Here is a 20,328-nt window from a genome sequence, read left to right as displayed (position 1 = left end):
TCTATACATGATTTTGAATGAAAATGTGGAAAGAGCAGAGAGCCAACGGTAACTGGTGGCATCTAATTTAGCCGAGGTAAGTAGATAGGTGAGTGGGTTGCTGTCAGTAATGACAGTGAAGTTGGTGCCGTAGAGATAGTCATGAAACTTCTCCGTAACAGCCCACTTGAGAGCCAGAAATTCCAGTTTGTGAGCTGGATATTTTGACTCACTCCTCGACAGACCCCGACTCGCATAAGCAATCACCTGGTTTTGTCCTTGTTGCTCCTGGTACAGAATAGCTCCTAGCCCAGTAGAACTAGCATCTGTATGGAGAAGGTAAGGCTTCTGGGGATCGGCGAAAGCAAGTACTGGTGCTGTCGTGAGTTTTTTGATAATTGTGTCAAAGGCTTGTTGACATGCAGGAGTCCAGCGACTGGCAAGTGGTTCCTTAGGATCCAAATATTGCTCTCGCTTGAAGATGGCTCTGAGTTTCCGCTGTGATGGAGGATATCCAGCAGTAAGGTCATGCAAAGGTTTAACGATGTTGGAGTAGCCTTGGATGAACCTACGGTAATATCCTGCGAAACCCAGCAAAGAGCGGAGTTCTTTAAGATTCTTTGGAACCGGCCAGGACTTAAGTGTCTAGATTTTATCTGGATCTGTCTGCACACCATCCTTTGACACAACATGCCCCAGGTATTTAACGGATTTCTGGAAAAACATGCACTTTTCAACTGAGAGCTTGAGTCCAAATTCCTTCAAACGGTGAAGGACTTTCAGTAGTCTCCTCTCATGCTCTTCAAGTGTTGGTGCAAAAATAATCAAGTCGTCAATGAAGACCAAGACTTCTTTCAAGTTCATTTCTCCCATGCACTTTTCCATTAGTCGTTGGAAGGTACTGGGTGCGTTCGTGACTCCCTGGGGCATTCTGTTGAACTCATAGAATCCAAGTGGACATACAAATGCTGTTTTGCTCTTGTCTTCCTCCTCCATTTCAATCTGATAATAACCAGATTTAAGGTCAAGGACTGAAAACCATTCTGATCCAGAGAGAGCTGTAAAAGTATCCTCCAACTTTGGCAATGCATATGCATCTTTGATGGTCTGCAGATTTAGTTTCCGGTAATCAATGCAGAGCCGCACACTCCCATTCTTCTTTCGCACCACGACAATGGGTGATGCAAAAGGTGACTCTGACTCTCTGATGACCCCAGAGTCAACCAGCTCCTTCAGGTGTTGGCGCACAGCATCCAAATCTTGAGGATGGATTGGTCTTGGGCGCTGTTTGAAGGGAGTAGGGTCAGAGAGCTTTATCTGATGTTTCACTTTGTCGGTTTTCCCAAAGTCAAGGTCGTGTTTTGCAAAGACATCATGGAGGGCGTTTAACTTCTCAGTAATACGACTCTTCCATTCCGGTGTTAAGGGGGAGTTACCAAAGTTGAAGTTGAACCCAGAGGTCACAGGGTTAGGAGGCATACTGTCATGACTCCTTTCCTGACACTGAATAGACTGAATGGCACTGATCTCCGCAATGATGGCTTTGGCTGGGAGGGTTACGTCATGATCAGACTGGTTGCAGATTACCACAGGTAAGTGGTATGGCTGGTGAGAAGGGAAATCCATGACACAAGACGGGACCATTAAGCCACCTGGCAGAGGCGACGAAGTTGGATGTTCCACCAACACAGCCTTCTCGGCCTGGAGGCAGCGTCCGCAAATTAACCCCTCCAAGGCAACAGTTTTTCCAGCTGGGATGGTCTGTGGTCCGTCAGTGTGCAGCTTGATGATTCCATGATGGTTACTGTTGGCCAGTCTGTATCGTTGCTCAAGGATTTTCAGCACCGTTCTGTATCCATGTGGGGCTGGAATGGAGGGTTGTTGGTCTGAGAATGCTCTCTCATATGCCAAGTCCAGAGTGTTTGTACCAATCAGTATTGACGGCTGTTGAGCTGATTGGACATCAGGAACTACCAGGGCAAGTGTGTCAACAGCTGTGGTGGAACCCAAGAAGTCGGGAGGGAAAGTGACGTTCAGCTCCACATAACCAAGGTATGGAACAGCTTGGCCATTTGCTCCGTCTATCTCCAGTAGATTTTTCAGAGGTTGTATCTCATGGTCAGAAAGATAATCATGGTGGAAGGAGTGAGAGATGGTGGTTACCTGAGACCCAGTGTCTAACAGGCAGTTGAATACAGTTCCTCCAATCGTGACCTGTGCTGTGCTTCTGGTTCCAATGACTCCTTTAGGCAATGTGATGGAACGTCCATCCTGCTTGTAACTGGGACATGGGTCGATTGCAGCCTCCGTCTGTCCCTCCACAGAGACTGCCTCTAGTTTGACGATTTGTTATTGCTGTCCCAAGCCTGCTGTCTTTTTTCAAGTTGTTTCTTCTTTTTCAGAACCAGTGTCGGGTTCGGAGGGTTGGCGCATCCTGCTGACATGTGCCCATCCTCTCCACATTTAAAGCAGTAGCCTGCTCTAGGCTGGGAACTGGTTGCACTGCTGCTGGGTCTTGGTTGTGCTGATCTGAGTTGAGGTGGTGCTGGCTTGGAGAATTGAGATTTCTGTGAGAGAAGAGCAGCCATTTGACTCTGCAGTTTCTGCATCTGTTGCTTCAGCTCATTAATAGCCTTGGTGTCTGAATGGCTACAAGCACATGTGCTCTGGGAATGAACAGCGGCACGAGGCTTGGATGCAGTTAGGTGCTTCTTCATGAGATTCTCCTTGGCCAGCTGTCTACCCTCCTCAGTTCGAAGCAGTAGGAGGAGCTCTGCAAAATATGGGGGATCGCTCCTCAAGTTCTCCAACTGTAGTTTGTTTAGGATATCGCTATCCCAGCATCCTCGACAAAACTGCTTGAGTAAATGTTTGTTGAAGTCTGAAGACAAGATACCACCTCTTTTCATCACAGTGTTTAATGTGAGTTGTAAACGTTGCAAAAAAGCAGAGGGTTTCTCACCCGGATCCTGTAACGTATTCAGGAATTGAGCAAACAACTCTTCACCATCTTGTACTAAAGCAAAAGCAGAATCCAACACTTTCAAATAGATGGATGGAATTGTGTTTGAGCCCAGCCCTTTCACAACATCTGCTGCTGGAGGTAGCAAACTTTCAAGGATGCGACGAGTGATCTGTAGAGGTGCCAAATTTGGATCTGCTAACAGCAGTTCAATGTGAGATCTCCAGGTCTCATAATCTGTTTCGTTAGCTGGTTTGGGGATCTTCCCAGAGAAAGGACGAAGTCTGAATGCAGATACGGTGTCTGTTTTTACAACATGCTCCACCACTAACTTTTGTATTTCCGGGGGGTTCATTTCAGTCTGTGACAGTGAAAATCTTTGTGGATGTGGCAGTGACCCCTGTTGGTCAGGTGAGGGATTGCTGGTAGCTGTCTCAGAGATTGCGGAGTGTCCAGACAACGACCCCTGCTGGCCAGGCAGAGATGATGCAGGCTCCACAATTTGGACTGAGGCTCCCTCTAAGTCACTGTCTTGTTCGATTCCTTCCAGATGCTCACTGATTTGTCCCATCATTTCCCGCAGAATATCTGGAAAATCCCTGCCGCTGCGGCGTGCAAGTTGCTTGAGCTCGCCGAGGTAATCTGCAGGGGTCCTGACTCCTCCTGTGGCTGTGCATTCTGCGGCAAGCGATCTTACACAAAAAGTCAAAGCCGAGTGATTCTTTGACTGATGAGTATATGGGAAAAACGTATTAAGAGCAGTTATCGCAGAACTATCACAATATTCAACGATCAGGTTTTTGTAAAAAACACTATTTGCGTCATCCACGAATATAACAGTTTTTATACGACCGTATTGTGTCAAATAATCAAGAATTTCCTCATCTTTCTCAGTGTTTGTGGCACCAGAAACAATGACAGAATGTGCAACATTGACCCCACTTTCCTGAATAAACTTCATTTTTTCTTGTCGCGGACCTTATCAAAACCACAGAAATTACCGAATATCAAATTACATCAAATAACACAAAAAAAAAAAAACCCTCATTCACCCATCAGGCTCCTGGCTGGCTCGCCACGTGTAACGCTAAGTTATTTAAGGACTAGTTTATGGCAATGGATGAATTTACTGACTGACGCGCAGAAGAAATAGTTCTTTATGGAGCCTAGATGGTGTGAATGATGAGACCAAAAACTGCAATGTCTTGTACCAAAAATATATTGAATAAATAATTAACACAACACACAACGTAAATGTCCACAATTAAATAATAAATCAGTGCTGTGATTTTTCTGTGCAAGAGTCCTTTTGCTAAGAGTCCTTTTTTTGGTCCTTTTCTTTTTAGAGTTCACTTTTAAGGTATTCCTCCTTAGGGTCCAGCTTCATACAAGGGGGAAATATGTCCGTAATCCAAAGACGGCTAAGTGGGGGAAAAGAGGGGAAAACAAAGGATGGTCCTACCGGCTCGCCACTTCAATATGAAGAAGATCAAATTCAAAGGGGGAAAAAAACCTGACCTGTAGGTCAGAAAAATGTCCATTAGCACATCAAGTTCAATTCAGTTTACCGGTAAACAAATATATTCTTCTGCAAGTCTAGGTAACAATGCAAATCATAAATCATCATCAATCAATGTACAACAGTTAAATCATTAATCATCTTGGCTACGTAGCTTACTCTATACATTCCAGTAGCGTTCGCTACAAACAATACAAAAACAACAATAAAGGAAAACAACTGTCTAACAGACAGCATAGCCGAATTCAAGGCAACACATAACAATAATCATTCAATCGCACTTTGTTTCAAAGTAAGCCCATAAAAATGCTTAAGTAAACAAAAGTGTTCAAAAACAGCAGTTTTTGAACCGGAGTTCTGCTCGCGGTGGGAACGCTGCCGCACAAAGTCATTTTTTAAGTCGCGAAAACGATCGGCTGGTTACTGACAACCAAAGGTTGTAAGATATTAAGGACACTTACCGCTGAGGTGAAATGAGTTTATCGATGAATTGAGGAGAGAAAACTATGGAAGAAATATAGTATCATCAGAATTCAAGTATTTTTAGACATTGAATTTATGACACTGAATTTTTATCCTCCAAATTTCCCTGCAAAAATATTCACCTGCAAAAATTCACCTGCAAAAAATTCACCTGCAAAAATTCACCTGAAAAAAATTCACCTGAAAAAATTCACCTGAAAAAAATTCACCTGCAAAAAATTCACCTGCAAAAATTCAACTGCAAAAGTGATGAACTTTAATGACCCAAGCCAGAGCAATCAGCACCAGATCGAGTCGAGTGGCTCTCAGCCAATTAAATTACGCTGTTTGATCACATGACACCGTTAGCCAGCAGTTTGTCTCCTAAAAGAGAGCTATTTAGAGGTGAGTGATTAAGTTTTTCTCCTAAATAGAGATCATTACAGAACGCCTAGTCCTACTTAAAATCCCATTTATTTTTATTTTATCATCTACTCGAACTAAGGAAAACGTTTGACTAACTCAAAGACAATTTCCACGCCTCCCCTGCCTGACTGCAGAGGCAGTTTTGAATTTAGGAGCAGCAAGATGGAAGCGGCAAACCCTGGCGATTCTCCGGTAAGTATATTGTTTTTTATCTTCAAGTTTGTCTTTTGAAACGTTAATTTTATTTAAATCCGTTGCTCACGTATAAAGTACACAGACGGGGTCTTTGCTCAACTCGTCTGAGGCGTGTCTCACTAAGCGCTACATGCTAGCATCCTGCTAACCGAGCTACCCTTTACATGCTGTGCTTTAGAAAATAGGATAATCGTTAAAAAATACTCCGCAGATATTGATAGATAGACGAACACTGCAAATATAATGTTGTAAACGAAAACGGCCTTTGGTGAAGGGGTAAAATACACCATGAATAAAGCCATAGATTGAATGGCTGCCATGGTTGCAGAACAGCCTGATTTAATGACAAGAATGGGGAAGAGTGAGGCGAAGTGAACCAAAGCCACAAAACACGGTCAGACAAGGCAGCAAAAGGGCAGTGATCTGTCCGTCAGTATGAAGTTGGTGTGTGCTTTGGTGAACAAAAACTCCAGACTGGTAGCAGGAAGATGGGAGACTCGTGTTTCACTGGAATAGTGGTGAATTAAAACATCCTTTGTTGGGGACATTTCGGTGTAAATGCATCCATACAGGCAAGACAGAGGCAGACCAGACAGTGAAGAAAACAAGGCAAACATTAGAAATATTAAAACGGAAATATAGGATTAATATAACATACAATTGGGGAAAATGTAAGGAACACAATGTAAATGATATTGTAAAGTCATTAAAACAGCATACTCTGATTAAAAGAAACAGATAATTGGGTAGGATGATGATGATAATAATAATAATGTTAAAGAACATGTACAAGATGGGTATGTATACTTGTAGCCAGAACTTAACTACAAAGTTGTAGCATGCCAGACCATCTTGATTGAATGTAACTTCGCTCCACACAAGTTTTATGGTAGACATATTCATATTGGTATCTAATAAATGATTAATTCTTAGATTTTATCAAACGTTAATTTATAAATTGTTTCTGTCTTTATGTGTTTGTTTCAGATTATGCAAGATGTAATTATTCAGTCAGCAAGACACTTGCTGCAGTTACTGACATCATCCAACTGAACTGCTGCTGTGATGAATCAGAATACAAGGTTTACTTTAGCAAGACCTATGAGTTAATGCTACATTTAACTAAATTGTTATATATTTTGTGTCCAATATTGTCTCCATATGATTTTGTTTTTTGCAACATCTTGCAGAGAACAGAGTCAAGGTACCAGCTTGGTCAACCCTAAAAGACCATCTGTTCATCAAGAAATGACCAGGTGAAAAAGTCATAAAATAAACACTCTGCATGAATTTAGGATGCAACTTTATATCTTACCTGCTCTACACTCAGGGCTTGAATTACAACAACAGTCAATCACATAAAAAAAAAAATACTTTTGGTAGTTCTGTGTCTCTCTCTCTCCTCCAAACCCAGATGGCTGCTGGTACTGAACCGGGTTCTGGTTCTGCTGGAGGTTTCTTCTTGTTAAAGGGGAGTTTTTCCTCTGCACTGTCACTTCATGCTGCTCAGTGTGAGGGATTGTTGAGGTTGAGTCCATATGTCCTGCGAACAACTGCTGGGCAATGACACCATGCAATCTTCTGGGATTCCTTGGATAGAAAACCTGTGAGCTGCACTTGTCCTTGGTCTTCACAGCTCACCTTTTTACTGTTTATTGAATCAAAATTCTCCAGTGACATGGATTCTACATTGTAACTGATGTGATGTTCTATAAAGTGGTTTTAATAAAAAAAAAGGCAAAAATTAGTTTGTTTCTTTATTCAATTTTTGAACAGTGATACTCATTCAGTAAATGCAAATTATTTACATGGCAGTGCACTATAGGCATAAATCTAGACCCCTAGATAAAACATGATGGCATTATAGCAGTGACAACTCCTCCACAGTAGCAGGTGGGATTTTTCTTTTTTGAGGACGGCTCCTTTTACCTGTCACTACAGATGGTCTGTTTGTTCTGATCAAGAGCCTTTTTTTGGGCAGCTGAAGAGGAGAAGTCTATCTTATGGCCAACCTCTGGCTGTATCTTGGTCATATTACCCAGCAAAACCCAGTATGCAGGTTCATCTGTAACAGTCCTTGTGCCACAGATCACTGTTGCTTCTACATTAAACAGAAGAGCAGTGACGTGGGTGCAGGTCTCCGTGACTCCGGCCTTACAGCTGCAGTGGGTGGCTTCAACCTTCCCTGTGATGCTCACAGTGACCCATGGCTGCAATGCTGGTTCATTCAGTCTTTGAGAGTGCAGGACCTGAAACACACACAAAGTTCTTGTCTTTAAATGAACTATGAGCCAAGGCTGACATAAATGTTTTATCTACTTAATCATTAATGTAACAGTGTTTAGAAAGTTAGCACGTAATTTTTCATTTCTTTATGTGTCCATCTATAGAACGCTGCATGTTATAGTGTAAATCTGCCTGTTCTCTGTCAGAAACCTGCCTGCAGAAAATGAACCTAAAGGATGTAATGCAAGGATGTCATCACTTTCAAGATGGAGAAAGCATAAAGTGACAATTATGAATCACTTAATATGATAAGGAGATTCTGCAGGTCATTAATCAATGTATAAAATTAAATAAAATTATTTTTAGTGACACAAGATACAAATATGGAAGGAAGATGTATAATCGCTCAGTTTGGGGAAATTGTGGGTAGCCTGCAAGAGCCTCAACTTCTCCATACCCACAATGTGCAACAAATGGGCACAGCTGATCTTCAACAGTGGAACATCGGCCAGTTACTTCCAACTTTAACGCAGCTTGTAGTCTTGGAGAGCAGCACACCAAAACTGCATGCACAACTTCTGCTAACAGTGGAAACAGATTAAGAAATCCATGCAAACAGATTCATAAACCGAAAGAATATTATTTTACAGGATTAATGATCATATCAGCCGCTGGCTGATCACAAACCCTGAGGGTGTATACGAGAAGCAGAAGAAGCAGAGGGGATATCCAGTTTAAGTTTAGATAGTATTTGTAAAGATATTGACCATATCCTTTTCTGAAAGTGTGGATATAATGGATGGGGTAAGGTACTGACATGCTACAACTTTATAGTTGTTAAGTTCTGGCTACAAGTATACATACCCATCTTGTACATTTTTTTATTTTATTATTATTATTATTATTATTATTATCATCATCATCATCCTCCTACCCAATTATCTGTTTCTTTTAATCAGAGTATGCTGTTTTAATGACTTTACAATATCATTTACATTGTGTTCCTTACATTTTCCCCAATTGTATGTTATATTAATCCTATATTTCCGTTTTAATATTTCTAATGTTTGCCTTGTTTTCTTCACTGTCTGGTCTGCCTCTGTCTCACCTGTATGGATGCATTTACACCTAAATGTCCCCAACAAAGGATGTTTTAATTCACCACTATTCCAGTGAAACACGAGTCTCGCACCTTCCTGCTACCGGTCTGGAGTTTTTGTTCACCAAAGCACACACCAACTTCATACTGACGGACAGATCACTGCCCTTTTGCCGCCTTGTCTGACCGTGTTTTGTGGCTTTGGTTCACTTCGCCTCACTCTTCCCCATTCTTGTCATTAAATCAGGCTGTTCTGCAACCATGGCAGCCATTCAATCTATGGCTTTATTCATGGTGTATTTTACCCCTTCACCAAAGGCCGTTTTCGTTTACAACATTATATTTGCAGTGTTCGTCTATCTATCAATATCTGCGGAGTATTTTTTAACGATTATCCTATTTTCTAAAGCACAGCATGTAAAGGGTAGCTCGGTTAGCAGGATGCTAGCATGTAGCGCTTAGTGAGACACGCCTCAGACGAGTTGAGCAAAGACCCCGTCTGTGTACTTTATACGTGAGCAACGGATTTAAATAAAATTAACGTTTCAAAAGACAAACTTGAAGATAAAAAACAATATACTTACCGGAGAATCGCCAGGGTTTGCCGCTTCCATCTTGCTGCTCCTAAATTCAAAACTGCCTCTGCAGTCAGGCAGGGGAGGCGTGGAAATTGTCTTTGAGTTAGTCAAACGTTTTCCTTAGTTCGAGTAGATGATAAAATAAAAATAAATGGGATTTTAAGTAGGACTAGGCGTTCTGTAATGATCTCTATTTAGGAGAAAAACTTAATCACTCACCTCTAAACAGCTCTCTTTTAGGAGACAAACTGCTGGCTAACGGTGTCATGTGATCAAACAGCGTAATTTAATTGGCCGAGAGCCACTCGACTCGATCTGGTGCTGATTGCTCTGGCTTGGGTCATTAAAGTTCATCACTTTTGCAGTTGAATTTTTGCAGGTGAATTTTTTGCAGGTGAATTTTTTTCAGGTGAATTTTTTGCAGGTGAATTTTTTTCAGGTGAATTTTTTGCAGGTGAATTTTTGCAGGTGAATTTTTTGCAGGTGAATTTTTTTCAGGTGAATTTTTTGCAGGTGAATTTTTTTCAGGTGAATTTTTTGCAGGTGAATTTTTGCAGGTGAATATTTTTGCAGGGAAATTTGGAGGATAACAATTCAGTGTCATAAATTCAATGTCTAAAAATACTTGAATTCTGATGATACTATATTTCTTCCATAGTAAACGCTTTGTTTTCCAATACCGTTCTAAATGCCATAAGCTCACAGCCACAGCAGGAGTCGAACCCGGAAGTATCCCTCCACAGCCGGTTTTGAGAGTTGCCGCGACGTGGAAGGAGCCAATCAGAAGAGGGACCTCAAATCAGCTGACGTGGGTCATGTGACAGGGAGTAGTTGATATGGGTTACACACACAACTTTGCCGACATGTGGCCAACAGCAGTGTGCCGTATTTTGCGGCAAAATTATCCACACCCACAGCCGCGCTATGAATTGTGGGATATATGGGACCACGAAGCGTGCACCGGACCACGCTTGATATTTGGGGAAATCGACGGCACATTTGGAGTATGCATTTGAAGTACATTTCGGATTGGGACAGCCGTCGTCACGTGGCGGTGACGTAATCGCACTTAAAATGCGTACTTCAAGCGTGCAGACCCCGAATTGGGACACAGCCATAGAGCGAGCGATTCACTCAGGACTCACTAACCTCCTCCCTCCTGTGCTGAATCATAGAGCGAACGAATCACTCACTCACTCACTCACCCCATCCCTTCTGGCTCACAGCTTCTTCTTCTTCTTGGTTGGCAACCAATGTTAAGGCGCATTACCGTCCCCTGGCTCACAGCTCAGTGGACATTTAGATGAGAAAATATATATTTGACACATTTAAGGAAAATACTAATAAAATACAAATAAACAAAATAAATGTTTATTAAGCAATTTTGATAAGATAAGATAAGATAAGATAAGATAACCTTTATTAGTCCCACACGTGGGAAATTTGTTTTGTCACAGCAGGAAGTGGACAGTGCAAAAGTTATGAGGCAAAAATTAGAATACAATAAGAATAAATACAGTACACAACTGTACAGAATAGAATAAAATACTATATACAGTAGAATAAAATAAAATAAATATACAATAAGATAAAAATAGAATACAAATACAAATACTATATACAACTGAGTAAAAATACAACGATGACAGAAAGGATTATTGCACTTAGTATTATTGCATATGTATGGATGTGTGTGCTTGATCAGTTAAAGTCTTTATTATGGAGTCTGACAGCAGTGGGGAGGAAAGACCTGCGATAGTAAATTGCTTAATTTTAGAAATGTTTTTGCTCTTTTTTGCTCTATAAAATAGTGGTTTTCTTTTAGAATCACTCATCTTAGCAGTAGGACATACATGAAAATGTACATTTTTTGAACTCTCTGGTCAACTGACTCAGTGAATCAAATGATCCAAAAATCCGATTCATTTTGGTGAGTGACTCATTAAAACTCGATTCAGTAAAAAGAATCAAATTTACCATCACTACTCCCCGTTAAATTCAGAATCCGCTTTAAGGTTTTGACCTTGACTTTCAGGGCTCTGCATGGACAAGCACCAACATATATAAGTGAACTTTTACATCCATACATTCCCAGCAGGTCCCTGAGGTCATGTGACCAGGGTTTGCTGGTTGTCCAAAACACAAGGCTGAAAACAAAAGGCGACAAAGCTTTTGTGACTGTGGCCCCCAGATTGTGGAACTCTCTCCCTTTGAGCCTGAGATCTGTGGACTCCGTGGTCGCTTTTAAAAAATAGCTAAAAACTCATCTTTTTAAACTTGCTTTTGGTTGATTTTTATTTTTAGGTTTTGGCTTCTGTGAAGCACTTTGTGATTTTTATCTTGAAAGGTGCTATATAAATAAAATTTTACTTTACTTACTTTACACACGGGTGCTCACACACACAAACTACACCCTTTTTGGCTCCTCAAAGCACACTGTGCGCTGTCGATCTTACGTGCTGCACAATAATGTTTAATATTTAGCATTTACTGTTATATTCCCATATATCATTGTGATATTGTTTATTATATTGCTCTTTTTTTCTGCTTGTTTTCTCTTTTTTCTTTCTCAACAGGTGATCCAGGTGATTGATATACGTATTTTTTGTCTGCTTATTTTGTTGTTTTTTGTTTTTTGCCCTTCTCCCCCGTCCCTCTTCCCCGCTGTTTTTCTTTCTCTCTTTCTTTCTCCCCTTTCTTTTCCCCAGTCAAGTCTGTTCCGTATTTAGCAAAGTGAAAATAAAATAAACAATAAAAGGTGAATCAAATAGACCATTACGGCAAGGCTGGGATGGTCCATTTGGTAAAGTAAATCCGTTGGGCATCTTTCTTTGCCTTTAGACAACAATTCTGATGGCAAAAGAGCCAAACGGGACAGGCAAAAAAAAAAAGAAAAAAAAATTCGATCTCTTTACCCGTCGGCTTCCCGTTGCTGTCATGCGACCGGCTGTTGCAGTTAATAATACAACAGCTTCTTGCCATTCTTTGTGTTTCTTTTTATCCCTGTGTGATTGTTTTCTTGTGAAAGCCAAATAATAGATCATGCCACCAGTGGAGTTTCTTGTAACTCTTTCACGAGTCAGATGTAGCTATGCAGTCACATGACCAGTTATACACTATGGCAGGCAAAGTGGGAAGAGCCAAAACAAACTGACATTTCAACGTGAAAAAACTCATTTCGTCTAACCTGAGGAAATGTGCCCCGGTAAGTTTACTCTAAATTTCTTTTTAGCTGTGGTTAGGTAGATGTCTGGCTAATGTTGTGTCGAGCAACTTTTTGATGTGTCCTTAGTTCAACACACATAAATTAAATGGCTGAATTGCCACCTCAGCATGCAGTAAAGTATTTGCTAATTAACTAATAATTTTATTCTGGCGTGTTGCGGTGAGGACATGTTTAATAGTTTTAGGACACTGGGGAGGAGGATTGGACCTTGGCCTTGTCCACCTCTAACATGTGGAGAGCTCCGTCACATGACTGTGGGGATATGGAGGTGGTTTTCCTCATGCCCTGAGTTTGATTAAACTAGAATTACATAATTTTTTCGGCGCTACGTTGTGGTGAGATACACTGAAAAAAATGTTTTGTTCAATTTACTCAATTTTTTTATGACAAGTGGTTGCACGAAATAAATTTGTTTGAATCCAGAAATATTTTTTAAGTACACTGAATTTAATTTAAGCGAGTAAAACCAACATATATTTTTAAGCTACTTTAACTTAACTGTTGTGGATACGTCTTAGTCAAATATTATTAGTAAGTCCAACTAAGGTCGTGTTAAATGTACCAGAATAATTTGTTTCCTTTACACTTATGTCCCAAACTTATATTCAAATCAATCAAATTGTTAATTTCTCTCTATTTCAATTAAGTTAAGTTTACTTAAAAAATATTGCTTACCCTGATTTGTAGTTTTTAAAAACGTCAATAATGAAAACTACAACATTCTTTCACATCATTTATTAATGCAAAATTTGTTGCAAACAGAATAAGAATCCACATCTCTAAGGGAAATTGCTGCAATTTGTATAATACAAATTACAAAACTTTTGCCTATGAACTAGTAGCTTTAAAAAGCTGTATTCAAACAAAACAGAAACAACAGACAAGAGAAATGTTAACCAATGTTTCTCTTCCTCTAAAAAAGAAAAAAACAAACAAACTCCTTACATAAAAGAATAAAACACTACCAGCAGTATAATGTATCACAATTAGAAACTGATGCATCCACAAACTAACCAGTTTCAGACTTGCTGTTCTGCGATCCATATTTAGAAATTGCATTTTAATAAGGTAATTAGACTTAAAATTAAACTTGTGTTTTCCTTACTGCTTATTGACCACTGTCTTTCCATTCTAGTCCTTCCTTGAAGATTCTGAATGTTTTACATATTTTCTGACCTAACATACTCGCTTCAAAACAATTAATAGTCTTTAAAGTGTTACCAGTGTGCTGCAGTGTGGTAATCATGAATGTTTTTTTTTGTTTTTTTTATCCGGTTGAGTTAACACTGATTATACGCAGGGCAGCAGCTATAACTGAATAATTACAAAGTTGCTCTTCAAGCTACTCAAATGTACCACACGTGAAACATTCATTATTGAAAGTTAAAATGTTCAATCGAAACATAACACAGAACAAATGATGGTTGTACAAGAGTTTCACTCCTATTCACAAGAGCACCAGTCATTGGTAATTTACATAACAGCATTCTCTTGATGTGTGGTTTTAGAAATCTTCCTATCCAGTAGCAATTTTGTTCTTCAGCCCAAAGACTTTGGGGGAGAGCTTTTCACCATCGAATCCCATCAACACTTTCTAAATGAATTCATAATAGTCCTTCAATTCCTTGGGGAAGGCTAGGTTTAGTGCATAGATTACTCCAAGCATCAATGCACAAGCTTGGGCCAGAGATCCAATGTTGTCCATGACTATCTCCCCTTCAACAAATATTCCAATGTCATCATAATGTCCATTTTGTCCATCCTCCCTGTTGATGACATAAATGCCCATGGTGTGCTTCTTCAGGTCTCTCTGGATATCATCTCCTTCAATGTCCTAAACATTTAATAAAAAGGTAAAAGAAAAAACAATTAACTCTACAATTAAATTCCAATCTAGTCGTGTGTGTGTGTGTGTGTGTGTGTGTGTGTGTGTGTGTGTGTGTGTGTGTGTAATACACACACACAGATATCTATCTAAAAAGTGTGTGTATAGATGACTTGCTTACAATGACTTAAATGACTTACAAAGAACTCCCGAATAAAGCTTCCGTCCTCTTCACCAAGGTAGAGGCAAAGCGCCCTGAGAACTGCTTCCCTTTTCACTTTAACATCACTTTCAGCCTGTTTAAAGAGAGTTGCTGATTAAACCAATTTGGAAAAAAGAACAATGTCTGAAATTCGCAATAAGTAAATTTTATCATATGTCAGTTCAAACATAGTAAATAAAATTTATATAAGAAATTTCAAAATTTAGATTGTTTGGCTGGTCACCTAAAACGGCTTATTGGACTCACAGTGACCTGCCACTTAAGACAAAAGAAATCCAAATAGAATTTGCAATATTCAGATTTACCTCTTGCATGATCTGCAAGTGGTGGGCAAGTTTCTGCCCAGAAACACCGCCCTTCTTCTGGAAAACTGTCATCAACTGAGGTGTAATTCTGTCTAACTGTGCCGCGAAGGTCATCTCCAGTTGAAGTGTTGTAATACACTGGAATTCAGCATTTACCTGTATCACACACACACCACACACACACACACACAGAAAAAAAGAAGACTGGTGCTTAATCATTGGTATGATTATTTTGTTATTTCTTCATTAAATGCTACAATGCAATTGCCATCACTTCATAAAGCATGATTATCATATGGGTTAGTATACAGTGCATGAAGGATGTTACTACTGTTAATCAAAGAAGAAATGAATGGCATCAGTCCATTTAACGGGTTTAAAGGGTTTTAAAAAGCAGATATTTGTCTGTTTCAGGTGGTTGGCAACACATTTTCCTGTGCTCTTTGTCCACTGGTGGGAGTGTCTCACCTGTGAGGTCAGCGGGGCAGAACTCTGCCGTCAGCAACAGAGAGCAGAGAAAATTTAGATGTGCAACTAAAAACATGCTTGCCATGTAAGCCCCAAACATCTCTGAAATTGCTCTGCAAACTTCAGAGTACTTATACTTCAGGAGTCCTGTGGGTACCGTAAAGACTCATGTATGCACACAAACCACATTTTTTTTGCAATCTGATCCTCTTTCTCTTGGCTGTTTCCTTCAGGGATCACCACAGTGAATGATCCACCTCCATCTAACCCTATGCTCTGCATCCTCTTAACTCACAAGAACTAAATTCCTGTTTTTCATTTCACTTTCGCAAGTTTTTTTTTTCTTTTGTCCTGGATAAAAGAAATTTAATCATATATATTAACCCTCCTGCCATCCTTTAAAAAACTCACACCCATCACCCTAGGGACCATTCTCAGCCACGCCATAAAAAGACCATATATCCATATTTTATTCCACTTTAAATTAGCCAACCTTGTAAAACTACTTCTCCCTGAAATATTCATGTAAAGTTTTAATTATATTTTCGTTGTTTTAACCCTTCAAATCCCAGTGTTATTACATGAGCGCCCTGTGTTATTAGCCCCAAAAACCAAAAAACGAAACTAAATATTTCCACAAAAAACCAGTTGAAGTAATATGTGATTGTCATTATAAGTAGGCCTTTAGATGGACCAAAGATTGGCACCAACATACATTTTGACCTGCCATTATTTTTTTTGCATTTTTTTTGCAATTTAAAAATTAAAACTTCAAGGCCCTGAGTCTTCATTGACATCCAAGAAAAGAAGAAAAAATAAAATCATATGATGATAATTTGGGGTTGAAAAATAGCATTTATAATGGAAGTCAATGGGCAGAAAATGGTCCCCAGGGTGATGGGTGTGGGGATTTCTGCTGCTCAGCCATTTTAGGCTGATTTAAGGAATTCACACTGGAATATTAACATTGACAGGTAAAAACTATCCTGTGGCAAGTTTGGTTATATTCCACTGAACACAGTGGAAATGGCAGCCATTTAACACATAGCAGTGGCACAAAAAGGTCCCAAGAAGGCAGGAGGGTTAATTGATATTAATTAATATCAATATTAATAATCACAAGAACCCTTAAGATGAGATAGATAAACTTGTCCCTGCAATACTGTGACAAATACTGTTGTGATAAATATGTAAGGAATTTGCATGTACTTACCAAAATAACACCATCTTCTTGAATAAACAGTAACACATAAGGGGAAGAAAATCTGCCAGAAAAGGAAGACAAATAAAAAAAAAAAAAACTTTAGAAAGACAAACAATTACCGTTTCCAAGCCATTAGTGCATTACTTCATGATACTCCCTTGTAACAAAACAAATCTTACTTGTGCCTCTGTGCAAACTACAGATGGCACGATACCACTTTTTTATGTCCGATACCGATATCATAAATTTGATTATCTGCCGATATGAATCCGATATAGTGTATTTTATAATAAATAAAATTGTTTTTATAAATATTTTGCTGCATTTTGTATAAGTTCATACTCAGTTTTAAAAACAAAACATTAAAGCTATTCTGTTATACCTGTATGCAAAAAATACACTGCACCCAAAATATTTTATACTTCAGCAATACTGATCAACCTAAAAAACTTACACCATCCTCCTTATTCAGGTATTCTAAACAGTACATAGAAATATTAAACTAACTAATAGGGCTGCCAACTCCCAGCAAAAATATTAGGAAATCACCCCGCACCCTCCGCCTGATAATGCTTAATTGACGTAATCTACTTTAATGCACAGAAATCAATTATTTTTCTATAATAATTTGATTCAACATTTTTCTTCAATACAGTGGCAGACAGTGCAGATGGTACCTTCCCAAAGGAAAAAGTGCTATATGTACTACTATTACTAGGGCATATATTAGACTTAATATTTACTACATACAATAATGGATCTCTATACATTTAACCAGATCACCACTTTGGTAGTAAGATTTAGAATAATTATTTATTAAAAGCTAGACATTTTAAATGAGAATAAGAAAGAAATTATGTCTTTGTGTCTCCCTTTCCCTGTTAATGCCCTACCTGGCCCCTGGCAAAACTTTGCTAGACCCGCCCCTGCACAGTTACCAGATGTCAGCTACCTAAAAAAGGATCCTGGAGTTATTTGTCTCTCAGAAACAGTTCATAACTTCAACTCATTCATGTGACCTAAAATGTAAACCTGTTTCTTCATTACCTGTTCAGCTCTAATGATTCAGTAAAAACTTCTCCTGGTTTCACCTTCATGTTTCCTTCTCACCACATATCCAAACTATCATGACCAGCAGCTATTACGGCTGTGGCTCCAGAAAACATCAGCTGATACTAGAAGTAATATTAAAAAAATTCTAGCAACAGCTTATCAAGCTTAAACGTGCTGCTGTTGTTTATCTGCCGTTTTCCTCTTTCTAGCGCAAACTGGGTGACTAACAAATGAGAGAGACTAGCGACAGAAAAGCCGATCAGCTGATAATCGATCAGTTTCATGATTGAAGTAGCAACAGGAGAGGGAGGGGGGAGAATGAGGGAAGAAGTTTTAGCTGTTCAGCATGAAGACACCGAATAACTCCAGCTTTGTGTCTTTTTTCATTCTAGCTGAAGTATAAAACAAATCGCTTCCTTTCCCCCTCAATACAAAACTCCGACAGCCAGTCCAGCTGTGGCTCCATACATCGGTTGTTAAGCTCAACATGGAAATACTATGCAAACATAAAGAGATGAACTTACACACTTGCTTTACTTCTCTGTGTTAGTTTTCTCTGAGATTAAATGCAGCGGTTTGGAAGCAGGTAGCGAGGCTTTAAATGCTAAACCAGACCGCTGACAGGTCTCGCACTCAGCTCTATCAAGTGAAGCAACTTCTTTTCTGAGTTAATTTCAGTTCTGACAAACATCACTCTCAGTGCCTTTTGATCTCACATTTTTGGCAACCACTGAGTTATTCTCCTCCACAGTTTACAACCATTATTTGTTTCTGCACAAAAGACGTTGTGCAACGCCAATCCTACTTATTTATTTCCTACTGCACCCCTGACTGTGCAGGTGCGCTCAGAAGCCCCCTCCCCCGCCCGACTATTCCTTAATGCCAATGTTGTGGCGGGAGGGACGATTTCTCAACTTAAAACTGCAGGCGACTGTACAGTGAACTTTACAGCTAACTACAGAGAAATTGCCTCGTTCCATAATTTGTTAGTACAAAGTGTGCCACAAGAACTAAGCTAAAAACATATGACATTTTAACGCATCAATACAATTACTCTTTTAATAGAGCAGTAGCTAATAGAGCACATAGCTAGCTTAAGTCAAATCACGACAAAGTTCAGAGCTGTACAACTACTTAGACTTCTTTCTCCATGTGCACACGTCTTAAAGAGTCAACATGCTTTGACTGAGGTAAAAAAATAAAACAAAAACGACTGTAAAAGGTTTACTTACCGAAGCTAGACCACCTTTATATGAAGTTGTGCGATTAACTTGAGCCTGCTTGCAGCACACAAAGAGTCCGCTTCTTCAGTCCGCGCGCAAAATGGTGGCCTGTCCTAACGCATGCGCAAAATGGCCCAGCAGGAGGCTATGAAAAACATACTTAAGCATTTTGAGCTACATTTAATTAACTAAAATTAATTGGATTAAAACGCAGGGAATGTATTCTGGAGTTACTCGAATTATATATGTAGACAGGAATTACTCATTTGAATTGAAAAGATATACCAAAATATAATATGCTATATTTAAAAGGAGACAATATCACTTCTTTCAGTGTAAGTTTGTGGGTGTTGTGTCCGTAGCTTCGGCTGCCCTTTTGCTCGCTGGTTAGCTAGCGTGAGCTATAAGCTAACAGCTAGCCTGGTTAATGAAGCTAGAGTTCCAAGCACATGAAAACACAGCTCATCTCTACTGCTTTAACTGTTAAATCAGAAGGCAGTACTGTGGTTGACAGGGGATTTCTAAGAATCGCCCCACAGTTCTTCAGCTGAGACACCCGAGTTAGAAAACACAAACACTGGAGTTGTCTTTACTTGCGAGGGCGGCCACAGAGCGCTCGTCCTCGCAGGAGGCACTCACGGACTCGCGCTCTGTCACTGTCTGCGTTCTTTATTTATACAAGCTTGTGTGTGTACAAAGGTAACAAAGTTATTCCAAGAACTTAGAGCTGAGGTTCCCCTTTTCTAAGTCTGTATGTTCTTAGAAAAGTGGAAGCTGTTAAATGCTAAAAAAGTTTATCACACAAGAGTTCATGTAAAAGGTCACGTAGACATGTGGATTGCTTAGTGATCAATAAAAAACACATTTCATGTAGCTGATCATGCTATGTACAATTTTCTTCTGACAGTGGTTGACAGGGTTTATTATGTGAAACAGCAGCTTGCTTAGCTTAAACAGCCTGCGTTAGGAGGCTAGCTTCATCAGCCACCAGGAAACACTCGCAGATCCTCAATGCTATGGAGATGAAGATGCTCAGGTGGATGATGGGCTTAATCCGCGTGGATCGTGTGACTAATGAAGGTGTTCGAAAACGACTCGGAGTTGTCCTGATGGAAAGGAAGATAAGGGAAGCGTGCCTATGGTCGCATGGACACGTCATGTGCAGTAAGGAGAATTTGGTGTCAAGAACAGCCCTCCGACTCGACCCTGGAGGCCGCCGACCGCAAGGAAAACTGTAAAAGCGGTGGATGGATACAAAGACCGAAGACATGCGCGCAGTGGCTCTCACCCCAGAGGAGACTCAAGACCGATCCAAATGGAGAAGACAGAGCCACGCAGCAGACCCCGCGCTGGGA

General features: G+C 39.8%; 1 protein-coding gene and 2 long non-coding RNA genes across 8 annotated transcripts; 1 reads left to right on the top strand and 2 right to left on the bottom strand.

Moving 5' to 3' along the window:
- Window positions 1-5,268: 5,268 nt before the first annotated feature.
- LOC308385763 lies at window positions 5,269-7,261 on the top strand. 2 transcript variants are annotated; one of them, XR_013969631.1, is made up of 5 exons: window positions 5,269-5,327; window positions 5,428-5,540; window positions 6,531-6,625; window positions 6,734-6,799; window positions 6,958-7,261. It is a non-coding gene; the product is annotated as an uncharacterized lncRNA (long non-coding RNA). The 2 variants fall into 2 exon arrangements; XR_013969632.1 differs by lacking the exon at window positions 5,269-5,327 and having other exon boundaries at window positions 5,335-5,540; window positions 6,958-7,254.
- A 26-nt stretch (window positions 7,262-7,287) lies between these two features.
- On the bottom strand, window positions 7,288-9,789 carry LOC308385764. 5 transcript variants are annotated; one of them, XR_013969635.1, is made up of 3 exons: window positions 9,453-9,782; window positions 8,227-8,350; window positions 7,288-7,792 (listed from the first exon to the last, which is right to left on the bottom strand). It is a non-coding gene; the product is annotated as an uncharacterized lncRNA (long non-coding RNA). The 5 variants fall into 5 exon arrangements; XR_013969636.1 differs by having other exon boundaries at window positions 8,231-8,350; XR_013969637.1 differs by having other exon boundaries at window positions 8,227-8,347.
- A 3,261-nt stretch (window positions 9,790-13,050) lies between these two features.
- LOC308386402 (uncharacterized protein) lies at window positions 13,051-19,052 on the bottom strand. The gene is made up of 5 exons (XM_080865909.1): window positions 18,983-19,052; window positions 16,707-16,758; window positions 15,026-15,181; window positions 14,698-14,793; window positions 13,051-14,506 (listed from the first exon to the last, which is right to left on the bottom strand). Exons 3-5 carry the CDS (start codon window positions 15,137-15,139, stop codon window positions 14,267-14,269), a joined length of 450 nt encoding a protein of 149 aa, XP_080722035.1. The 5' UTR covers window positions 15,140-15,181; window positions 16,707-16,758; window positions 18,983-19,052; the 3' UTR covers window positions 13,051-14,266.
- Between the last annotated feature and the right edge of the window lie 1,276 nt (window positions 19,053-20,328).

Source organism: Rhamphochromis sp. 'chilingali', assembly GCF_963969265.1.
Source record: "Rhamphochromis sp. 'chilingali' genome assembly, chromosome: 18".
Lineage (NCBI taxonomy): Eukaryota > Metazoa > Chordata > Actinopteri > Cichliformes > Cichlidae > Rhamphochromis > Rhamphochromis sp. 'chilingali'.
This window is presented reverse-complemented; position numbering and strand designations above follow the sequence as displayed.